The sequence below is a fragment of the Mustelus asterias genome, chromosome 21 (genome assembly GCF_964213995.1).
Source record: "Mustelus asterias chromosome 21, sMusAst1.hap1.1, whole genome shotgun sequence".
NCBI lineage: Eukaryota > Metazoa > Chordata > Chondrichthyes > Carcharhiniformes > Triakidae > Mustelus > Mustelus asterias.
In genome coordinates this window covers 2,835,329-2,859,574 of record NC_135821.1, presented here as the reverse complement: position 1 = coordinate 2,859,574, position 24,246 = coordinate 2,835,329, and the positions used below count along the sequence as shown (strand labels likewise).

Sequence of the window (24,246 nt, the reverse complement as noted above, 5' to 3'; positions counted from 1 at the left end):
GTTGAGTCTGCACTGACTCCTCGATCTTACCCATACGCCCCCCCCCCGCCTCCCCCTGTAACTCCCTACATTTAGCATGGCCAATCCACCTAACCCACACATCTATGGACTGCAGGAGTAAACCGGAGCACCCGGATGAAACCCACGCAGACACAGGGAGAACGTGCAGACTCCACACAGACAGATGCCCTCACCCTGTTACTGTGCCCATACCCAGCTGAGGCATCCGCTTTGATTGAAAGTGCTTTGTTTGTATTTTTGCAAAGGGGAATCTCTGGCCACCATCATCGAGGGCGAGGAGGCTGAAGTGGAACTCGCAGTTAAAGTTGCAAAGGAGGCCTTTGAGTCTTGGAGCAAGTTGCCGTGTCACGTGAGAGCGAGGCACCTGTACAGGTATTGTGTGACGCCATGTGCCTTGTCTCAGTAAATAACTAAATCACAGTATCGGATTGGACTCAATCTAAGTTGATGGGGTTGCAAATTCCCCTTCACTGGAACGACCACGAGGCAGGTCTTTTACACAGAGGGTGGCGGGTGCCTGGAACTCGTTGCCGGGGGAAGGTAGAGGAAGCAGATACGATAGGGACTGTTAAGGGGAGTCTTGACAAATACATGAATAGGATGGGAATAGAGGGATATGGTCCCCGGAAGGGATGGGGTTTTAGTTCAGTCGGGCAACATGGTCGGTGCGGGCTTGGAGGGCTGAAGGGCCTGTTCCTGTGCTGTAATTTTCTTTGTCCTTTGTTCTAATGGCAGGAGTGCTGTTTAAAGTGAATTTGGACAGTCTCGTAATGACCGTGGAGTGAAATTGATGCTAAATTCTGCTGCAAATTCGGGGTCACACGCTTGTACAGTGGTTAGCACTGTTGCCTCTCAGTGCCAGGGACCCGGGATCGATTCCCAGCTTGGGTCACTGTGCGGAGTTTGCACATTCTCCCCGTGTCTGCATGGGTTTCCTCCGGGTGCTCCGGTTTCCTCCCACAGTCCGAAAATCGTGCTGGTTAGCTGCATTGGCCGTGCTAAATTCTCCCTCAGTGTACCCGAACAGGGGCTGACCGGAGTGTGGCGACCAGGGGAATTTCACAGTAACTTCATTGCAGTGTTAATGTAAGCCTTGCTTGTGACTAATAAATGATAAACTTTAAAGTTAAGCTTCCTCAGCTTAAAATAGTGTTTCTGCTCTATTTTCCTGAGCTTGCTTTTGGCAGCGATTTAATCTTGCTGGTTGGATAGGAAGAATCAATTTCGGTGCTCAGGTCATTTTATGAAGTCCCTATCGTACAGCTGGCCTTCAATCCTGGGTAAATAGTGAGCCAAAATCAATCTCATCCATTAACTGGAGGTACCAGCTGACAGGTGGAGATGTCGGATATATATTGTAGTTTGCCATAGTGAGAAGCTGGAGAGCATCCAGGTAGGTTGTTGGATCTGATTATTCATCGAGCTAAATTACTGGCTGCACTTCTGGTCTCTTGGCAGGATAGCGCCATCGTAGGCCCGTCCAACAGTTACACTTAACTTGCAGCTACATGTTTGGCATGTACCATGCTGTGTTTGATCAGAGTTCCTGTCATAACCTGACAGATCCCCAGCAAATATGGGTATATAGGGGCAGGTGTATATATTGGGTTACCAATCCCTCAAGAATTAGTGACGTAAGGAATAGGAACAGAGGTAGACCATTGGGCCCTCAGGCCTTCTTCCAGCTAGGCCGCTGCCTAGCCTAGCAGCTGAGGGACACGGTGACAGGGAGATTACTAATTTAAAGTAAAATTTATCTATTAGTCACAAGCAGGCTTACATGAAAGGGCAGCACAATGAGTTCGATTCTCAGCTTGGGTCACCATCTATGTGGAGTCTGCACATCCTCCCCGCACGTCTGCGTGGGTTTCCTCCCACAGTCCAAAGATGTGCGGGTTAGGTGGATTGGCCATGTTAAATTGACCCTTAGTGTCAGGGGGATAGGGCCTGGATGGGATTGTGGTCGGTGTATACTCGATGGGCTGAATGGCTTCCTTTTGCACTGTAGGGGTTCTATGATAGTACAAAAGTGGACATCATTTTTTTTCGTTCATGGGATGTAGTCACTGCTGGCTAGGCCAGCATTCGTTGTCCATTCCTAGTTGCCCCTTGAGAAGGTGGTTCTTTTAAAATTCATTCGTGGGACATGGGCGTCGCTGGTTGGCCAGCATTTTTTGCCTGTCCTTGGGTGCCCTTGGAGGGCAGTTGAGAGTCAACCACATTGCTGTGGCTGTAGAGTCGCATGTAGGCCAGACCGGGTAAGGACGGCAGATTTCCTTCCCTAAAGGGACATTAGTGAACCATCTTCTTGTGAGCCGTCTTCTTGAAGCGCTGCAGTCCCTGAGGTGTAGGCACACCCACAGCGCTGTTAGGGAGGGAATTCCATGATCTTGACCCAAGGACAGTGAAGAAACGGCCGATATATTTCCAAGTCAGGATGTCGTGCGGTATGGAGGGAAACTTGCGAGTGGCGGCGTTCCCATGCAACTGCACGCCCTTGTCCTTCTCGGTGGTAGAGGTTGCAGGCTCTGAAGGTGTTGATGAAGGAGCCTTGGTGAGTTGCTGTCGTGGGTCTTGTAGACGGTACACATGCTGCCACTGTCCGTCAGTGGTGGAGGGAGTGTATGTTTGTGGATGTGGTGCCAATCAAGCGGGGCTGCTTTGTCCTGGATGGTGTCGAGCTTCTTGAGTGTTGTTGGAGCTGCACCCATCCAGGCAAGTGGGGGGTATTCCACAACATTCCGAGTGTGTACCTTGTAAATAGACTTAGGGAGTCAGGAAGTGAGTTCTTCTTCTTGGAACCGATTGGATAAACGTGTTTAAAATCATGAAGCGTTCAGAGTAAATAATGTTTTTCCAGGAGCTGCAGGGGTAACCATCAAAAATAACAGGGAAAAGAGCTCCAGGTGACAAGAGGAGAAAAGCTTTGAATGGTTAGCCTTTGGAATGCACTCCTGATAGGGTGGTGGAAATAGATTTAATAGTTGCTTTCAAAAGGTGATTGCATATACGCTTGAGTGAGAAAGAAATTGCAGTAAGATTGTGAAAGGGTAGAGGACTAATTGGATTGGTCTCGAAGAGCTGAGGCAGACTAAATGGGCTGAATGGCCTCCGATACTGCACTATGATGCAATGAAAAATATAATGTCTAGAATAGTTGACATATTCTTTAGGAGTCATTACTTGTTGCATCCATTTGTTTGCAGTCTTGATATGCAGAATGAGGCTGCAGTGTCCATAATATTGCCAAAATAATTGGCTTCTACCATTTGAGATTGTAGAATGGTAGAATCCTTCAGTGCAGAAGGAGGCCATTTGACCCATCGAGTCTGCACCGACCACAATCCCACCCAGGCCCTATCCCCATAACCCCATGCATTTACCCTAGCTAGTTCCCCTGACACTAAGGGACAATTTAGCACGGCCAATCCACCTAACCCACGCATCTTTTGACTGTGGGAGGAAACAGGAGCACCCGGAGGAAACCCACGCCGACACGGGAGGACATGCAGACTCCACGCAGACAGTGACTCAGACCAGGAATCGAACCCGGGTCCCTGGCGCTGTGAGGCAGCAGTGCTAACCACCAGTGCCACCCATCAAATCCTTGCTGATTAATGCACAGCTCCTAAAGGGTACAGACGTATTTCAATTCCCCCCCACTTCCCAGGCTGTACAGTATTTTAATTTTTCTCTGAATGAGAACCATTCCTGCATGTTTCTATTCAACAAAATTAAAATCAAACCCTCTTGGGCACTGTGAATATCGGCCTTGCGGATTTCATTGCGTGGGGGGGCTGTTCAGAATGAGGGTTTTGGAATGATTGGGGGACGTGTCAGGTGCGGTGTGCCCCAATGCTCACTGTGTGCTGTGCTGTTTTGCCTGTGCAGTATCGCCAGAAATGTTCAGAAGCACCAGAGGCTGCTGAGTGTGCTGGAGAGCTTGGACAACGGGAAGCCAATCCGAGAGTCACAGGACTGCGACATCCCACTGGTCGTGCGACACTTCTACCACCACGCCGGCTGGGCGCAGCTCATGGATGTCGAAATGAAGGACTGGAAGCCAGTAGGTCAGTACGGGTCCACCTACAGCCGCACCAACGGCATTGAAATGCATGCCCCTTTCTTCAAAGCAGCATTCATTCCCATTTAGACCTTGGCATTAAGGCGTTGCCAACCTGAAATAAAATCAGGCAATGCTCTGGCACTGCTCGAGCCCGACCTTCCATCAGACTAATTTCGCAGGCTTTGTGTCAGAAATCTTTTGGTGGGCGGCACAGGTTTAGGGGGTTTTAGTTCAGTCGGGCAGCATGATCGGTGCAGGCTTGGAGGGCCGAAGGGCCTGTTCCTGTGCTGTAATTTTCTTTGTTGCTGCTGAGTTGGAAGGTTGTATGTTCCAGAGGCAGGAACATGTCACCCTGGCTGGATCCCCAGTACTGAGGGCACACCGCACTGTCGGAGGGAATATCTTTTGGACAAGACACACCTCACGGGTGTGTTTGTTCCTGGGATGTGGGTGTTGCTGGATGGGCCAGCATTGATTGTGCTACTTCAGAGCCAACCACTTTCGTAGAACCCCTACAGTGCAGAAGAGGCCACTCAGCCCATCAAGCCCATACTGACCCTCTGACAGAACTTACCACCCAGGCCCTCTTCCCCTGTCCTATCCGTGTACCCCATGCATTTACTATAGCGAACCCATCCAACCGACACATCTATGATTCTATTCTTCTATGATCTTGGGACACAATATAGCATGGCCAATCCGCCTAACCTGCACGTCTTTGGACACTAAGGGGCAATTTAGCATGGCCAATCCACCTAACCTGCACATCTTTGGACATCACTGTGGGTCTGGAGTCATGCATAGACCAAACCAGGTGAGGGCGACAGATTTCAATCGTGAACCGGGTTTTTATTGAGTTCCAATTTTGCCATCTGCCATGGTGGGATTCGAACCCGCGTCCCAAGAGCATTACCCCTGAGTCTCTGGATTGCTGCTCAGGTGACAATACCAATATGCCAGTGCCTCCCTATTGGGAAGAAGAGCGGTGGAGTTATTATTCTTGCTGTCTTGGTTAATATTTAACCCTTTGCCAGCATTATTGAAACGATTTACCTGTTCGTTAAGAGTAGTGATTCTTCAAGAGCTTGCTGTGTCTAACATAGGTGACTGTGGTTCCTACATGACGACACTTCACTGTAAATGTGCTTTGGGACGTCAGAAGGCTGTAAAAGATGCTATAAAATGTATACTCCTTACCTCAAAGCAGCATTCATTCCCGTTTAGACCTTGGCATTAAAGACAACCTCAACACGCTTGCGTCGTGCTGTAATATTCCATTCCACCAGCAGGTGGAGGCAGCAGACTGAAAATGTTGAAATGAAAGGCAAATTTGTCTTTGATGCAGAGTTATCAGGGCCCAATGACATGCTTCATTCTAACTGTTGGGAAAGACCTGCACAAACTCCCTCCCGAAACCCCTCTCCGCTTCACCTTCACCCCAACTGCAAGAGGGGCAGAACCTGCGTGGGCGGCACGGTGGCACAGTGGGTTAGCACTGCTGCCTCACAGCTCCAGGGACCCGGGTTCGATTCCCCGGCTCGGGTCGCTGTCTGTGTGGAGTTTGTACGTTCTCCCTGTGTCTGCGTGGGTTTCCTCCAGCGGGATTAGCGGGGTGACTGTGTGGGGTTATGGGAATTGGGCCTGGGCTGGATTGTGGTTGGTACCGACTCAATGTTCCGAATGGCTGCCTTCTGTACTGTAGGGATTCTATGATTCTATGAATTGCGGGTTGTGGTTTGCAGTCAACTGGAATGGAAAACGACAGAGGGGGAAGCACTGAAAGTTGGAGCACCAACACCCACGATCTCGCCGGGAGGAATGGCGAGGTAGCGTTATTGAGGCTGTGGCGAGAACAGGGCAGGAACGACAGTGTTGTTTGTGATATTGTTTCAGGAGAGGCTCCAACAGAGTTCCTGAGGCTCATCCTGACCAGTGAGCTATTGCCAACTGTGTTTTTATTTTCACTGTCCCCATCAAACACTCCCAGGCCAGGTACAGCATGAGGTTAGATACAGAGTAAAGCTCCTTCTACACTGTCCCCCATCAAACACTCCCAGGACAGGTACAGCACGGGGTTAGATACAGAGTAAAGCTCCCTCTACACTGTCCCCCATCAAACTCTCCCAGGACAGGTACAGCACGGGGTTAGATACAGAGTAAAGCTCTCACTACACTGTCACTATGAGACACTCTTTTGGTGCAGCGTGGATTACTGTTAGCTCTCTCGACATCGCCTGTCCTGCATTCCCAATCTGAGTCGTGCATAATTTAGATGCACCATTAATCCTCTCTGACACTGCTTCATCAAGGATTCCCAGGGCAGCCACTGCCTGGGCGAGATGCAAGATACAAGTTTGTCTACGTTGTCACATGAAGCATACCTGGATCATGTATAGCTCGGCTAGTTTAGTTGACTAAGCTTAACCTCAGAGGAGCCGACCGTGATCTGTTTGAATTCCCCACAACAACCTCTGAGTGATTCTGACAACCTGGGGTCAAATTCAGCTGAATAAGTGTATTTTGTACCATGGACTGGGGGTGTAGCTGCTCCCCACTCCTTGCAAGTTTAACAACTCAGAAACATCCTCCAAAAAGGAATCTTGAGTTTAGATGAAGGGAATCTTATTGCCAGGACAGATATCATACTCCTGCTTTCTGCTGGATCCTGATCCACTGTGTCCACTGCTCCCCATCGGTACCGATTTAAATTCTTCGTCTTTATGGCAAATTACTTGATCCTTATCTGATGATAAAGTTTATTTATTAATCACAGGTAGGCTTACATTAACACTGCAGTGAAGTTACTGTGAAAATCCCCTAGTTGCCACACTCCGGCGCCTGTTCGGGTAACACTGAGGGAGAATTTAGCCAATCCACCTAACCAGCACGTCTTTTGGACTGTGGGAGGAAACCGGAGCACCCGGAGGAAACCCACGCAGACATGGGGAGAACGTGCAGACTCCACACAGACAGTGACCCAAGCCGGGAATTGAACCCACATCCCTGGCGCGGTGAGGCAGCAGTGCTGGGGGCTGTGAGGCAGCAGTGCTGGGGGCTGTGAGGCAGCAGTGCTGGGCGCTGTGAGGCAGCAGTGCGGGGCGCGGTGAGGCAGCAGTGCGGGGCGCGGTGAGGCAGCAGTGCGGGGCGCGGTGAGGCAGCAGTGCGGGGCGCGGTGAGGCAGCAGTGCGGGGCGCGGTGAGGCAGCAGTGCGGGGCGCGGTGAGGCAGCAGTGCGGGGCGCGGTGAGGCAGCAGTGCGGGGCGCGGTGAGGCAGCAGTGCGGGGCGCGGTGAGGCAGCAGTGCGGGGCGCGGTGAGGCAGCAGTGCGGGGCGCGGTGAGGCAGCAGTGCGGGGCGCGGTGAGGCAGCAGTGCGGGGCGCGGTGAGGCAGCAGTGCGGGGCGCGGTGAGGCAGCAGTGCGGGGCGCGGTGAGGCAGCAGTGCGGGGCGCGGTGAGGCAGCAGTGCGGGGCGCGGTGAGGCAGCAGTGCGGGGCGCGGTGAGGCAGCAGTGCTGGGGGCCGTGAGGCAGCAGTGCTGGGCGCGGTGAGGCAGCAGTGCTGGGCGCGGTGAGGCAGCAGTGCGGGGCGCGGTGAGGCAGCAGTGCGGGGCGCGGTGAGGCAGCAGTGCGGGGCGCGGTGAGGCAGCAGTGCGGGGCGCGGTGAGGCAGCAGTGCGGGGCGCGGTGAGGCAGCAGTGCGGGGCGCGGTGAGGCAGCAGTGCGGGGCGCGGTGAGGCAGCAGTGCTGGGCGCCGTGAGGCAGCAGTGCGGGGCGCGGTGAGGCAGCAGTGCGGGGCGCGGTGAGGCAGCAGTGCGGGGCGCGGTGAGGCAGCAGTGCGGGGCGCGGTGAGGCAGCAGTGCGGGGCGCTGTGAGGCAGCAGTGCCGCCCCGGATGAGAACTATATGCAAAAATGTCATGATTCTACATTGTGGGGATTGCATTTTTTTTTTTAAGATGCATCCTTATGCATTCAATCCTCCAGCTGATCTATTCCTTCCTGTCTCCATTCAGGTGTTGTTGCGGCAATCGTTCCCTGCGACTTCCCTTTGATGTCACTGACATGGAAGATTTGTCCTGCTCTCGCGATGGGTAAGATCATCTTTCTAATCCATTCACTGGTGTGAGTGTCGCTGGTAAGACTGGTATTTGCGTCCCAATCATTATCGCACTTATGTGAGGCTGGGGGTTCTGCTGCAGAACTCCCCTCCAGATCATCACCCCCCCATCTCGCCCTCCAAAGCTTGTGCACCACGTACAAAGACAGTCATATAATCCCCACACAGTGCAGGAAGAGGCCGTTCGGCCCATCGAGTCTGCACTGACTCTCCGACACAGCATCTTTCCCGGGCCCACCCCCCTCGGGCCCTATCCATGTCACCCCTCGCACATTTACCCCGCTAATCCCCCTGACCTACAGGGGTGGCACGGTGTTTAGCACTGCTGCCTCACAGCGCTAGGGATCCGGGTTCGATTCCCGGCTTGGGCCACTGTCTGCGCGTCCTCCCCGTGTCTGCGTGGGTTTCCTCCGGGTGCTCCGGTTTCCTTTCACAGTCCGAAAGACGTGCTGGTTAGGGTGCATTGGCCGCGCTAAATTCTCCCCCAGTGTACCCGAACAGGCGCCGGAGTGTGGCGACTGGGGGATTTTCACAGTAACTTCATTGCATTGTTAATGTGGCACCAATAAATAAACTGTAAACTTTAGTTCTCAGGGCACTGAGGGGCAATTTAGCATGGTCAATGCACCCTAACCTGCACGTCTTTCAGACTGTGGGAGGAAACGGGAGCACCCGGAGGAAACCCACGCAGACACGGGGAGAATGTGCAAACTCCACTCAGACAGTGACCCAAGCCGGGAATCGAACCTGGGTCCCTGGTGTTATGAGGGAGCGGTGCTAACCGCTGTGTCACTGTGCTGCCCCCTAAGTGAGAGTTTCTGGTCAGCCTAATGCAGAAAGCAACAGCAAACCACTGCAGTACTTTGGCTAACGTCATCATGAACCAATCCAATGGAAGTCCATGGTCGCCAACATCCCCTTAAGACAGGGTATTTGAAGGAGGAGGAGGGAAGTATTAGTTCCGTTCAAAAGTTTACTTGTTAGTGTCACAAGTAGGCTCACATTAACATTGCAATGAAGTTACTGTGAGAATGTCTGTGTGGAGTTTGCACGTTCTCCCCATGTCTGCGTGGGTTTCCTCCGGGTGCTCCGGTTTCCTCCCACACTCCAAAGATGTGTAGGTTAGGTGGATTAGCCGTGCTAAATTGTCCCTTAATGTCTTGGGATGCGTAGGTTAGAGGGATTAGCGGGGTAAATATGTGTTACGGGAATAGGGCCTGGGTGGAATTGTTGTCGATGCAGACTCGATGGGCCGAATGGCCTCCTTCGGCACTGTAAGGATTTTATGGTTCTATAAAATCCCCTAGTCGCCACACTCCGGTGCCTGTTCGGGTACACTGAGGGAGAATTTAGCATGGCCAATGCACCCTAACCAGCACGCCTTTTGGACTGTGGGGGGGGGAAACCGGAGCACCCGGAAGAAACCCACGTAGACACGGGGAGAACGTGCAACCTCCACACGCAGTGACTCAAGCCAGGACTCGAACCTGGGTCCCTGACGCTGCGAGGCAGCCGTGCCAACCACTGTGCCACCGTGCCGCCTTATTAGTCATCAATTCATTCAAGAGGTATGCAGGCAGTGCCGAGAGAAGCTAGCATACTGATCCCTCGTGTCCGAGGGCAGAGAGCGTGCAGAAACGTGGTCCGTTTAACACTGAAAGACTTTCATTTCTAATAGCGCCTTTCACAAGCCTACGGCATCCCAAAGTGCTTTATGGCCAATGCAGTGCCTCTGGAGTGTCGTCGCTGTTGTGGGAAACGTGGCGGTCAGTTTGTGCACAGCAGGTCCCACAAATGCGAACCTGGCCAGATGATCTGTTTTTTGTTTTATTGCACTCGGAGGGAGATACTTTCCAGGGCACTGAAGAGACCTTCCCAGCCCTGCATGAAAATAGTGCCGGGGGACCTTATGCACCCATTCCGATGTGTTGTCAGGCTTGAAAAGCCCCGAATTTAATTAGGCCAATGCTATCTGCAAGCGTGTGGAGTATAATTTGCAGCGCTGCTGCCAGTTGCTGTTGCAAATTCCGGAATGATAAGATGATTTTAAGATTTCTTAGCCAGCTGCTGCCTAATAGCTGTTTGCAGAGATCAGAAGAAGATTATTATCTGAAATCTTTTGTTCCTTGAGGTCTATAAAGTAATCAGCAACTTATCTTTGTTTTTTTTTTTGCTTCAGTTTATGGTTTTCAGCAGCGCAATCAGTGAAGGCGTTTATTCCAGCTAATGTGTTTTTAATTGCGTTTTTAAAAAAAAACTCTTCCTTCACGCGGATGGCCAATTGATCACTGGACTCACTCGGTGTCAGGGCTGATGTGTACACCGAGGAGATATGTAAGCCGCCCCCCACCCGCTCTGCCTTTATCGGACCGCAATTCCCTACTTTGTACGAGGTAGTAAATGAGGGGTTCGACGGTGTTAGAGTTGGAGGAGACTGAAGCCACCTAGCTAGCAGTGGGTCAGATGCGCAAGGTAGCAAACTATCTTGCATCTCAGATTTTGCAGCAATTTCCTCTCTGCTTGAGACCCACTGATAGCATTTCTGCGATGCCGTCGTTTTGCAAGGCTCTCGGGGCAACGCGCGAGGTGGGTGGCGCAGTGGGTTAGCACTGCTACCTCACAGCGCCAGGGACCTGGGTTCGATTCCCGGCTCGGGTCGCTGTCTGTGCGGAGTCTGCATGTTCTCCCCGTGTCTGCATGGGTTTCCTCCGGTTTCCTCCCACAGTCCGAAAGACTTGCTGCATGGGTGCGTTGGCCATGCTAAATTCTGCCTCAGTGTTACCCAAACAGGCACCAGAGTGTGGCTACTCGGGGATTTTCACAGTAACTTCATTGCAGTGTTAATATAAGCCTACTTGTGACACTAATAAATATACTTTTAAACTTAAACTAAACCTGTAACAATAATTTGCCTTTAAAGTAAAGTTTATTTATTAGTCACAAGTAAGGCTTACATTATCACTGCAATGAAGTTATTGTGAAATTCCCCCAGTCGCCACACTCTGGCGCCTGTTCGGGTCAATGCGCCTGACCAGCACGTCTTTCAGACTGTGGGAGGAAACCGGAGCACCCGGAGGAAACCCACGCAGACACGGGGAGAACGTGCAAACACCACACAGACAGTGACCCAAACGGAGAATCAAACCCTGGGTCCTTGACTGTGAAGCAGCAGTGCGAACCACTGTGCCACCGTGCCGCGTTATATAAGATCAAGATAGGAGCAGGAGTAGGCCAGGCATCCACTGTAGCCCACTCTACTGTTCAGTAGGTCATGCCTGAGGTCAGCCTTCATGCCCTATCCCCATCTTTTAACTTGATTTGATTTATTATTGCCGCATGTATTGGGATACAGCGAAAAGTATTGTTTCTCGTGCGCTATACAGACAAAGCATACCCTTCATAGAGTACATAGTGGGGATGGAAACGAGAGGGTGCAGAATATAGTGTTGCAGTTACAGATAGGGTGTAGAGAAAGATCAGCTTCATGTGTGGTAGGTCCATCCAAAAGCCTTGACGGCAGCAGGGAAGAAGCTGTTCTTGAGTCAGTTGGTCCGTGACTTCAGACTTTTGTATATTTTTCCCCAAGGAAGAAGGTGGAAGAGAGAATGTCCGGGAGTGTGTGGGGTCCTTGATTATGCTGGTTGCTTTTCCGAGGCAGCGGGAAGTGTAGACAGAGTCAATGGATGGGAGGCTGGTTTGTGTGATGGATTGGGCTACATTCACAGCCCTTTGTAGTTTCTTGCGGTCTTGGTCAGAGCAGGAGCCGTACCAAGCTGTGATACATCCGGAAACAATGCTTTCTATGGTGCATCTGTCCAAGCGTCCAAAAACCAGCAACCTCATTCTTGAGAATGCTGATCGAGTGAGCGTCCACAGTGTTGTGGGCTGGTAAATTCCAAAGATTTGTAACCCTCATGAGTGAAGAAATCTTCCGCCTCAGTCCTAAGTCCTCGGCCCAAGGGCGGCACGGTAGCACAATGGTTAGCACTGCTGCCTCACAGCGCCAGGGACCCGGGTTTGATTCCCGGCTTGGGTCACTGTCTGTGTGGTGTTTGCATGTTCTCCCCGTGTCTGCGTGGGTTTCCTCCGGGTGCTCCGGTTTCCTCCCACATTCTGAAAGATGTGCTGGTTAGGGTGCATTGACCCGAACAGGCGACTAGGGGAATTTCACAGTGACTTCATTGCAGTGTTAATGTAAGCCTTACTTGTGACAAATAAATAAACTTTAAACTTAAAAAGTGGCAGCCTGAAACTATGATCTCTTGTTCTCCCCCCACACACAGTTACTTGACAAAAGCTGTGCCAGGCAAAGATATCAAGCTGCATAAGGGGACATGAATCATAGAAACCCTACAGTACAGAAAGAGGCCATTCGGCCCATCGAGTCTGCACCGACCACAATCCCACCCAGGCCCTATCCCCATATCCCTACATATTTTACTCACTAATCCCTCTAACCTACGCATCTCAGGACACTAAGGGCAATTTTTCAGCATGGCCAATCAACCTAACCCGCACATCTTTGGACTGTGGGAGGAAACCGGAGCACCCGGAGGAAACCCACGCAGACACGAGGAGAATGTGCAAACTCCACACAGACAGTGACCCGAGCCGGGAATCGAACCCAGGTTCCTGGAGCTGTGAAGCAGCAGTGCTAACCACTGTGCCACCGTGCCGCCCATGAGTGGGAATGATCGAAAGCTTGGCTCGAGGAAGATTTCACGTTTTTTAATGAAAGCGAGAAACAGTTAGGCAGGTTTAGGGAGGTGATTCCAGATCTTGGGGGGGCCCAGATCCTAAGGTACTGCTTCTGGGAAGTTATTTGCCAGTATTTGTGATTTATGGCAAACGTGGAAATATAAACTTAAAAAGGAAAAAGGTGGCATTTAAATGCCACGAAAATGTAAAAACAGGAAGTAAGGTTTTGTGTGCAGATAAAGATTATTATGTGTGAAATAACATGAGATATTAGAAATAGTTTTAAATATGTCTTTGAACAATTCTGCCCATCTTGTCTTTCTGCCTTCTCTCCCAAATCTTCAATCTTATTTTAACATTTATTTGACCTTTACCTAACCTTAATAATTCCATCCATTTTTAATCGAGAAAGGTTAAGGTGAAATTGCTTTTACTGACTTGTGTTCCACTCGCTCGTTCCCTCCGTCCCTGAATTTTCAAAGTATTCCAATTTCCATTGGGTGACACGGTGGTTAGCACTGTTGCCTCACGGTGCCAGGGACCCGGAGTTCGATTCCCAGCTTGGGTCACTGTCTGTGCAGTTTGCACGTTCTCCCCGTGTCTGCGTGGGTCCACCAACCGGTGGATGTGGTGTTTTTAGATATCCAGAAGGCGTTCGATAAGGTGCCTCACAAAAGGTTGCTGCAGAAGATTGGGGTACACAGAGTTAGGGGTAAGGTGTTGGCGTGGATTGGGGATTGGCTATCTAACAGGAAGCAGAGAGTTGGGATAAATGGGTGCTTTTCTGGTTGGCAGTTGGTGACCAGTGGCGTGCCGCAGGGATCGGTGCTGGGGCCTCAATTGTTTACCATTTACATAGATGATCTGGAGGAGGGGACTGAATCTAGGGTATTCAAGTTTGCTGATGACACGAAGGTGAGTGGGAAAGCGAATTGCGTGGAGGATGCGGAAAGTCTGCAGAGAGATTTGGATAGGCTGAGCGAGTGGGCGAGGATCTGGCAGATGGAATATAACGTTAGCAAATGTGAGGTTATCCACTTTGGAAGAAATAATAGTAAATTGGAATATTATTTAAATGGAGAAAAATTACATCGTGCGATTGTGCAGAGGGACCTGGGGGTCCTTGTGCACGAATCGCAAAAACTCAGTCTGCAGGTGCAGCAGGTGATCAAGAAGGCGAATGGAATGTTGGCCTTTATCGTGAGGGGGATAGAATATAAAAGCAGGGAGGTCTTGCTGCAACTGTACAGGGCACTGGTGAGGCCGCAACTGGAGTACTGTGTGCAGTTTTGGTCCCCTTATTTGCGAAAGGATATATTGGCCTTGGAGGGAGTGCAGAGAAGGTTCACCAGGTTGATACCGGAGATGAGGGGTGTAGCTTATGAGGAGAGATTAAACAGATTGGGTCTGTACTTGTTGGAGTTTAGAAGGATGAGGGGTGATCTTATAGAGACATATAAGATAATGAAGGGGCTGGATAGGGTAGAGGTGGAGAGATTCTTTCCACTTAGAAGGGAAACCAGAACTAGAGGGCACAGCCTCAAAATAAGGGGGGGCCGGTTCAGAACAGAGTTGAGGGGGAACTTCTTCTCTGAGGGTAGTGAATCTCTGGAATTCTCTGCCCATTGAAGTGGTGGAGGCTTCCTCGTTGAATATGTTTAAATCACGGGTAGATAGTTTTCTGATCGATAAGGGAATTAGGGGATATGGGGAGCAGGCGGGTAAGTGGAACTGATTCGCTTCAGATCAGCCATGATCTTGTTGAATGGCGGGGCAGGCTCGAAGGGCCAGATGGCCTACTCCTGCTCCTATTTCTTATGTTCTTATGTTTCCTCCGGGTGCTCCGGTTTCCTCCCACACTCCAAAGATGTGTGAATTAGATTGATTGGCCGTGCCAAATTGCCCCTTACTGTCAGGGGGACCAGCAGGGTAAATATGTAGGGCTATGGGGATAGGGGCTGCGTGGAATTGTGGTCAGTGCAGACTCGATGGGCCAAATGATCTCCTCCTGCACTGTAGGGATCCTCAGTTCTGTGATTGACAGGGAAGGGCCCCCTGGACACTTGTCTTTAGCCAATAAGATGTAGCTCATGATTTCACCCTCACCTCTGAGTCAGACGGTGATGGGCTCAAATCCTTTTCCTGAGATTAATGCATGCATTTCTGGGGCTGACACTTTAGTGCAAAAGGGAGGGAGTGCTGCACTGTAGGAGGTGCTGTCTTTCGGGTGAGACACTAAACCAGGCCCCTACCATGAACCCCTTGGACTGGGCCAGCATTTATTGGTTATGTCTAACTGTTCTGCATTTCAGAGGACATTTGAGAGCCAATCACATTCCTCTGGCTCTGGAGTCACATGTAGGTCAGACCTAGTGGTATTATCGCAAGACAATTAATCCAGAAGCTCAGCTAACCTGGGGATCCGGGTTCGGATCCCGCCTCGGCAGATGGTTAAATTTGAATTCAACAAAAAAAAATCTGGAATTAAGAACCATTGTCGATTGTCAGAAAAACCCATCTGGTTCACTCATGTCCTTGAGGGAAGGAAATCTGCTGTCCTTACCCGGTCTGGCCTACGTGTGACTCCAGAGCCACAGCAATGTGGTTGACTCTCAACTGCCCTCGGGCAACTAGGGATGGGCAATAAATGCTGGCCCAGCCAGCGACGCCCGTGTCCCACGGATGAATAAAAAAAAGCTGAAAGTTTATTTATCAGTCACAAGTAGGCTTACATCAACACTGCAATGAAGGTACTGTGAAAATCTCCTAGTCGCCACACTCTGGCGCCTTTTTGGGTACACGGAGGGAGAATTTAGCATGGCCAGTGCACCTAACCAGCACGTCTTTGGACAGTGGGAGGAAACTGGAGCATCCGGAGGAAACCCACGCAGACACGGGGAGAACGTGCAGACTTCTCACAGGCAGTCACCCAAGCCAAGAATCGAACCCGGGTCCCTGGCACTGAGGCAGCAGTGCTAACCACTGTGTCACCGTGCTGCCCCTAGACCGGGTAAAGACGGCAGATTTCCTTCCCTAAAGGACATTAGTGAACCAGATGGGTTTTTACAACAATCGACAATGGTTTCATGGGCATCATTAGACTTTTAACTCCTTGGCTGTACAGCTTTTGCCAAAATGCAAGAGTTTCTCTTACCAGCTTTTGTGTCTCAAGCAACGTCACTGATACAAGTGATCTGGTCATTTATCTCATTGCTGCTTCCTAAGCTTGTTCTGGGTGAATTGGCAAACATACATTCTGACACTAAAAGGGTAACCACAGTTTAAAAGAACTTAATTGGCTGTAAAATGCTTTCGGATGTCCTATGGTTATGACGCAGGTGCTATATCAATGTGAGTTCCTTCTTTTGATCAGAGGCTAAAAATATCCGAAGAAGAGACATGGGACAGGATTTTCCGATCCTGCCTGCCATGGGACTGGAAACTCCCGTCTGGAAAATTTGATGCACCAGCCGAAGTTCTGTTGGCTTTGGACTGGAATTTCCAATCCCAGACGGAGAAACCCTGGGCCACTGTTACATCATTAATGTGACCTAAAGGTCACCTCGACTCTCAGTCTTCACCCCCCCCCCCCCCCCCCCACCCACCCACCCACCCACCCATCCCACCACAAAGGGATGAAGATTGAAAGTCAAGGTAAGTTTTAACCGCGTGATGACCCATGAATGGTAACCTGAAGGTGCGTTAGTGCAGTTCATGGAGGTTCATAAAGGGGCGGCACGGCGCCGCAGTGGTGAGCACTGCCGCCTCACAGCGCCAGGGATGTGGGTTCAATTCTGACATCAGGCCACTGTCTGTGCGGAGTCTGCACGTTCTCCCTGTGTCTGCGTGGGTTTCTCCGGGTGCTCCGGTTTCCTCCCACAGTTGAAAGAAGTGTAGGTTAGGTGGATTGGCCATGCTAAATTGCCCCTCAGTGACCCAAGATGTACAGGTTAGGTGGATTGGCCATGCTAAGTTGCCCCTTAGTGTCAAAAGATGTGCAGGTTAGGTGGATTGGCCATGCTAAGTTGCCCCTTAGTGTCAAAAGATGTGCAGGTTAGGTGGAGTGGCCATGCTAAATTGCCCCTTAGTGACCCAAGAAGTGCAGGTTAGGGGGATTGGCGGGGTAAGTACATGGGGTTACAAGAAAGGGTCCGGGGGGGATCTTCTGTCGAGATGTTGGTGCAGACATGATGGGCCGAATGGCCAATTCTCCACTGCATGGATTCTATGATTTAGATTCTGTGAAGGTAGCAGTGCTTCTTTGAATGGCTATCTCTAGTCTGAACTGTTCCCGCTCTCTCCCTCTCTCCCCAGGTAACACGGTGGTGTTGAAGCCGGCGTCCTACACTCGACTGACTGCCCTGTTGTTTGCTGAGATCTGTGCAGAGGCCGGCCTGCCACCTGGCGTGTTCAATGTGGTGACAGGGAACGGAGCGCTTGGCAACAAATTGGCCACACATCCGTCCGTGGACAAGGTCGCCTTCACCGGCTCTACCGCGGTACTACCTTACATCAATTTATCTGAGACCTTTCTTTTAAATCTGTTTGGATCTGTGTGAGGCTTGCGCTTTGGAAGGAGGAATGGAGGTATAGACTATTTCCTAAATGGGAAAATGCTTAGGAAATCAGAAACACAAAGGGACTTGGGAGTCATTGTTCAAAATTCTCTTAAGGTTAACGTGCAGGTTCAGTCGGCAGTTAGGAAGGCAAATTCAATGTTAGCATTCATGTCGAGAGGGCTAGAATACAAGAGCGGGGATGTACTTCTGAGGCTGTATAAGGCTCTGGTCAGACCCCATTTGGAGTATTGTGAGCAGCTTTGGGCCCCATATCTAAGGAAGGATGTGCTGGCCTTGGAAAGGGTCCAGAGGAGGTTCACAAGAATGATCCCTGGAATGAAGAGCTTGTCGTATGAGGAACGGCTGAGGACTCTGGGTCTGTACTCGTTGGAGTTTAGAAGGATGAGGGGGGGATCTTATTGAAACTTACAGGATACTGAGGGGCCTGGATAGAGTGGACGTGGAGAGGATGTTTCCACTAGTAGGAAAAACTAGAACCAGAGGGCACAGCCTCAGGCTAAGGGGACGATCCTTTAAAACAGAGATGAGGAGGAAATTCTTCAGCCAGAGAGTGGTGAATCTGTGGAACTCTTTGCCGCAGAAGGCTGTGGAGGCCAGGTCATTGAGTGTCTTTAAGACAGAGATAGATATGTTTTTGATTAATAACGGGATCAGGGATAATGGGGAAAAAGCAGGAGAATGGGGATGAGAAAAAAAATCAGCCATGATTGAATGACGGAGCAGACTCGATGGACCGAGTGGCCTAATTCTGCTCCTATGTCTTATGGTCTAATATTCCACTGTCCCACTCACCACTTTAAGCTCTTGTGGTCTCTGACTCTGCGCCATACCATTGCTGAACTTTTACCCTGGAGGACAGGCTGTACCAACTTGCTATCAAGGTTGTGGTGCGCTTTTCCACCAATATTTATCTCCTGACAGTGCGATGGTGTGTGGCGACTAGGGGAATTTCACAGTAACTTCATTGCAGTGTTAATGTAAGCCTCACTTGTGACTAATAAATAAACTTTACTTTATTAACATTGCAATGAAGTTTAAATGTGATAATCCCCTAGTCGCCACACTCTGGCGTCTGTTCAGGCCAATGCACCCTAACCCGCACGTCTTTCAGACTGTGGGAGGAAACCGGAGCACCCGGAGGAAACCCACGCAGACACGGGGAGAACGTGCAGACTCCACACAGACAGTGACCCAAGGCCAGGAATTGAACCTGGGTCCCTGGTGCTGTGAAGCAGCAGTGCTAACCACTGTGCCACCGTGCCGCCCATGTAATGTAAGAATACATGTGACTCGTAAATAAACTTGAGTGCAAGAGGCGGTGGTGGGTGTGGGGAGAGGGACATACGTGGAGGGAGGGCACGAGTGCAAAGAACAATACAGTACAGGAACAGGCCCTTCGGCCCTCCAAGCCCATGTCGCTCCCTGGTCCAAACTAGACCATTCTTTTGTATCCCTCCATTCCCACTCCGTTCATGTGGCTATCTAGATAAGTCTTAAACGTTCCCAGTGTGTCCGCCTCCACCACTTTGCCTAGCAGCGCATTCCATGCCCCCACCACCCTCTGTGTAAAATATGTCCTTCTGAGATCTGTGTTAAACCTCCCCCCCTTCACCTTGAACCTATGACCCCTCGTGAACGTCACCACCGACCTGGGGAAAAGCTTCCCACCGTTCACCCTATCTATGCCTTTCATAATTTTATACACACAGGACGCAGAAGTGTTTTTTTTATATTTCTATAACTACATCCCTCATGATACTAGTGGGCCAAGCCCTGGTTGCAAAATCAGAAGAAATGCAAGTCCCTCACACTTGGGAGAAAGCCAGTTAATTTGCAGCTCCCAATTTGATGTTTACATAAGAGAATTGGCTGGGTTTGACCATCGCTATTCATTACGATTCCACTTCTATTTATGCATTGGGATTTCCTTCAGCCAAGTATTACAAAAGTTCAGTGCTTCGATAAATGTTAACTGGAGTTCCGTCTGCATCGAATGTAAACAGTAACTGGCCTATAAGTGCTTGATAAACATGATCGCAGAATCCCTGCAGTGCAGAAGGAGGCCATTCGGCCCATCGAGTCTGAGCATCCCACCCAGGCTCTGTCCCTGTCGTCCTGTGTATTTACCCTGCTAATCCCTCTAACCTGCACATCCCCCGAGACATTAAGGGTCAATTTACCATGGCCAACCCACCTAGCCTGCACAACTTTGCACAGTAAGGGTCAATGTAGCATGGCTAATCCACCTAACCTGCACAACTTTGAACATTAAGGGGCAATTTAGCCTGGCCAGTCCACCTAATCTGCACATCTTTGGACTGTGGGAGGAAACCGGAGCACCCGGGGGAAACCCACGCAGACACGGGGGAGAACGTGCAGACTCCACACAGTTAGCCGAGGCGGGAATCTAACCCGGGTCCCTGGCGCTGTGAGGCAGCAATGCTAACCATTGTGCCATTCAGGTTAGGATGGAATACTCTCCACTTGTCTGGGTGAGTGCAACTCCAACAACACTCAAGACGAGAAGCTCAACACCATCCAGGACAAAGCAGCTCTGACACTGTGAGGCAGTAGTGCTAACTAATCACTGTGCTGCCCTGTGGTGGGAGGTTACTTTTGTATTTAACTCAGACTATCCTGCGAGAGATTAGGTGTTTCTGCACTTTATCTAACCTGTGTTGGCAGGGGATACTGGAAAGTTCAGTTTGCTGCTGACAGCCACTGTCTGAAGTGGTAAATGCTAAGACTCTTTTCCTTAGGTGTATAAAAAGAACACAGAAGAAAGATGATATGCAGTCCAGCTGGGTGTTGGTTATTGATGTTGTGATTGTATTTTTTGGCTTAAGCCTTGTTAACCTTGCTGTAAATTGGGAAGGGCTTTTTATATCAACATGGTGTCACTAGTGGCTGCTTCAACACATGGAACTTGATATCCATGATTAGAAGGTTCGTACTGCTACTACGGTAATAGCAGCAACAACATGGGAGGGAAAATTGTGGGCGTTTCATCTGGGAGAGCAAGTGATGGACACAATTTTACAATGCCTTACTGTTAAATTTCAATGACTATAAGTGATTACATACCAGCCGCCTGATCCCATTGCTGTTAGTTCATTGTGACCCCATATTGGAGGTTACAAGGTGCACAGTTAACCAGCATACAACAACCCCTTCGGTTCCCGCAATTAGGGTGACGCAGTGGTTAGCACTGCTGCCTCACAGCGCCAGGGACCCGGGTTCGATTCCCGGCTTGGGTCGCTGTCTGTGTGGAGTTTGTACATTCTCTCCGTGTCTGCGTGGGTTTCCTCCGGGTGCTCTGGTTTCCTCCCACAGTCATGATGTGGAGATGCCGGCGTTGGACTGGGGTAAACACAGTAAGAAGTTTAACAACACCAGGTTAAAGTCCAACAGGTTTATTTGGTAGCAAAAGCCACACAAGCTTTCGGAGCTGCAAGCCCCTTCTTCAGGTGAGTGGGGATTCTGTTCACAAACAGAGCTTATAAAGACACAGACTCAATTTACATGAATAATGGTTGGAATGCGAATACTTACAACTAATCAAGTCTTTAAGAAACAAAACAATGTGAGTGGAGAGAGCATCAAGACAGGCTAAAAAGATGTGTATTGTCTCCAGACAAGACAGCCAGTGAAACTCTGCAGGTCCACGCAACTGTGGGAGTTACAAATAGTGTGACATGAACCCAATATCCCGGTTACAAATAGTGTGACATGAACCCAATATCCCGGTTACAAATAGTGTGACATGAACCCAATATCCCGGTTACAAATAGTGTGACATGAACCCAATATCCCGGTTACAAATAGTGTGACATGAACCCAATATCCCGGTTACAAATAGTGTGACATGAACCCAATATCCCGGTTACAAATAGTGTGACATGAACCCAATATCCCGGTTACAAATAGTGTGACATGAACCCAATATCCCGGTTACAAATAGTGTGACATGAACCCAATATCCCGGTTACAAATAGTGTAACATGAACCCAATATCCCGGTTGAGGCCGTCCTCGTGGGCACTGGATACTGTTGGTGAGCAGGTTCTGAGTTACAGAGTGCATGGTTGACGTTGTCTAGTCTCTCACATGACAAGCAAGCACTTAGGGCATGTGCAAGGAAGGCTGGTAGCACTCGGGTCTATAGCCCACCCCAAAATCGTCTTCAGAAAAGGGATAAAATTGTGAATGGTCAAATTACTTTCGATAATGCAGGACAGGAAGCTGGTCAGTGCGAGAGGAGCTGCCGGTGGATCGGCCGTGCTAAATTACTCCTTAGTGTCGGGGGGACTAGCTAGGGTAAATGTATGGAGTTATGGAGATAGGGTCTGGGTGGGATTGTGGTCAGTGCAGACTCGATGGGCCAAATGGCCTCCTGTCGGATTCTATGATTCTACGAAAATAGTAATGCAACTGAAACATCCAAAGAGCTTCGTCAAATGAAAGTTTCAAAAAAGTTCATTTTAAAATTTATTTATTAGTCACAAGTCGGCTTACATTAACACTGCAATGAAGTTACAGTTACACTGCAAATGAAATCCCCGAATTGCCACATTGTTCGGGTACACAGAGAGAATTTAGCATGGCCTAACCAGCACGGCTTTCAGTCTGTGGGAGGAAAACGGAGCACCCGGAGGAAACCCACGCAGACACGGGGAGAACGCACAGACAGTGACCCAAGCCGGGAATCGAGCCCGGGTCCCTGGCGCTGAGAGGCAGCAGAACTAACCACTGTGCCAGCGTGCCGCCCTATAATAATAGTGTTTGTTTGTGGGGGAGGGGAGCTCAAAGACCAAAATTACACCTGGATTAAATAAATGCTGAATTAAAGCATGCCTGTGAGAATGGAATTGCTGAACCAGATTGCAGTGTTGAAGCCATATTGAAATGAAACCTTGCAATAATGCGTGAAGAATATTTCAAGATGTTGTTATATTAGTGCTGTCATAGAGTCATAGAGGTTTACAGCATGGAAACAGGCCCTTCGGCCCAACTTGTCCATGCCGCCCTTTTTTTTTAAAACCTCTAAGCTAATCCCAATTGCCCGCATTTGGCCCATATCCCTCTACACCCATCGTACCCATGTGACTATCTAAATGCTTTTTAAAAGATCAGATTGTACCCGCCTCTACTACTACCTCTGGCAGCTTGTTCCAGACACTCTCACCACCCTCTGTGTGAAAGAATTGCCCCTCTGGACATTTTTGTATCTCTCCCCTCTCACTCCTTATCTCTCTGGAGTGTAGAATTCCAAACACTAACCACTCTCTAAGAAATATACGCAACGTATGTGGGAATTCACTCTGCTTTGATTTACTTGACACCTGACGTAGCTTTGAAATGCGGCACCTAATTAATCCCTGGCACAATATTAAGAAATTCTAGACCCTCTCTTAATTTAGCAACCTGTCCCTTGGAAATCTCTATTTAAATAAATATAGGATATGAATGTGGTGTGGATGGATTATGATAATATTATTAACACGATTACAGATTTAATTTTTCTTTTAGACTTCGTCTTAAGTCATCCAGGGCCAAGGTGAAGAATAAAAGAAAAGGCAAAGCAACAATTAAATTCATATGTGGTGTACTGCATTGGTTTGAGGGGGTCTCCTCGTTCTGGTCCTATCGAGTTGGTTGGAACACGCTGGTCTCCTGAAGAGAGATATGATACTGTGTGGCATCATACTGTGTTCCTAAGGCCTGGGACAAAAGAATGCACGGTTCCTGCAAAAATGTACTAGATTAAACTTTAATCTGAATTAAATGTGGGCTTAATTTTCTTTAGGCCTTAAAAGGTGCTTTAGGGAAAGGTGCTTGGGTGGCACGGTGGCACAGTGGTTAGCACTGCTGCCTCACAGCACCAGGGACTTGAGTTCAATTCCGTCCTCGGTTCACAGTCTCTGTGAAGTTTGCACGTTCTTTCCATGTCTGCGTGGATTTCCTCTGGGTGCTCCGGTTTCTCCCCCCCCCCCCCCCCCCCCCCCCCACACACAGTTGAAAGATGTGCAGGTTAGGTGGATTGGCCATGCTAAATTGCCCCTTAGTTGTCCAAGATGTGTAGGTTAGGTGGATTGGCCATGCTAAATTGTCCCTTAGTTGTCCAAGATGTGTAGGTTAGGTGGATTGGCCGTGCTAAATCGCCCCTTAGTGTCAGGGCTAAATACATGGGGTTACGGGGATAGGGCCTGGGTGGGATTGTGGTCGGTGCAGACTCGATGGGCCAAATCACCACCTCCTGCACTGTAGGGATTCTATGGCTGGGAGGGCATTCAGCTGAAGTATGCTGTGTGCTGTCTATTGTCCAGAGAACAAACTCTGAGGAAATGTCCGGCACTGCCACTGAGTGCACTAAATGCAAAGTGTTCTACCCACCCCTGTTTTTGTTTTCTTCTTTAATTCGTGGGACATGGGCGTCGTTGGCTGGGCCAGCATTTATTGCCCATCCCTAGTTGCCCTTGGAGGGCAGTTGAGAGTCAACCACATTGCTGTGGCTCTGGACTCACGCGTAGGCCAGACCGGGTAAGGACGGCAGATTTCCTTCCCTAAAGGACATTAGTGACCCACTTGGGTTTTTATAACGGCAACTGATAGTTTAATGGCCAGCTTTGTAATTCCAGATTTATTATTTGATTTTTTTAAAAAAAAAAAAAAAAAAAAAAAAAAAAAAAAAACCAAAAAAAAAAACAAAAAAAAAAAAAAAAAAAAACAAAACAAAAAAAACAAAAAAAAACAAAAAAAAAAAAAACCCAAAA

General features: G+C 49.5%; 1 protein-coding gene across 1 annotated transcript in view; it reads left to right on the top strand.

Annotated features, from left to right (window-relative positions):
* The window catches only part of aldh16a1 (aldehyde dehydrogenase 16 family, member A1), a 79,630-nt gene that overhangs the window by 13,201 nt on the left and 42,183 nt on the right, over positions 1 to 24,246 (top strand). The window contains exons 3-6 of the mRNA XM_078237256.1: positions 267 to 393; positions 3,913 to 4,091; positions 8,093 to 8,170; positions 17,209 to 17,393. Coding sequence (XP_078093382.1) covers positions 267 to 393; positions 3,913 to 4,091; positions 8,093 to 8,170; positions 17,209 to 17,393 — 569 coding nt within the window. The remainder of the gene's footprint in view (positions 1 to 266; positions 394 to 3,912; positions 4,092 to 8,092; positions 8,171 to 17,208; positions 17,394 to 24,246) is intronic.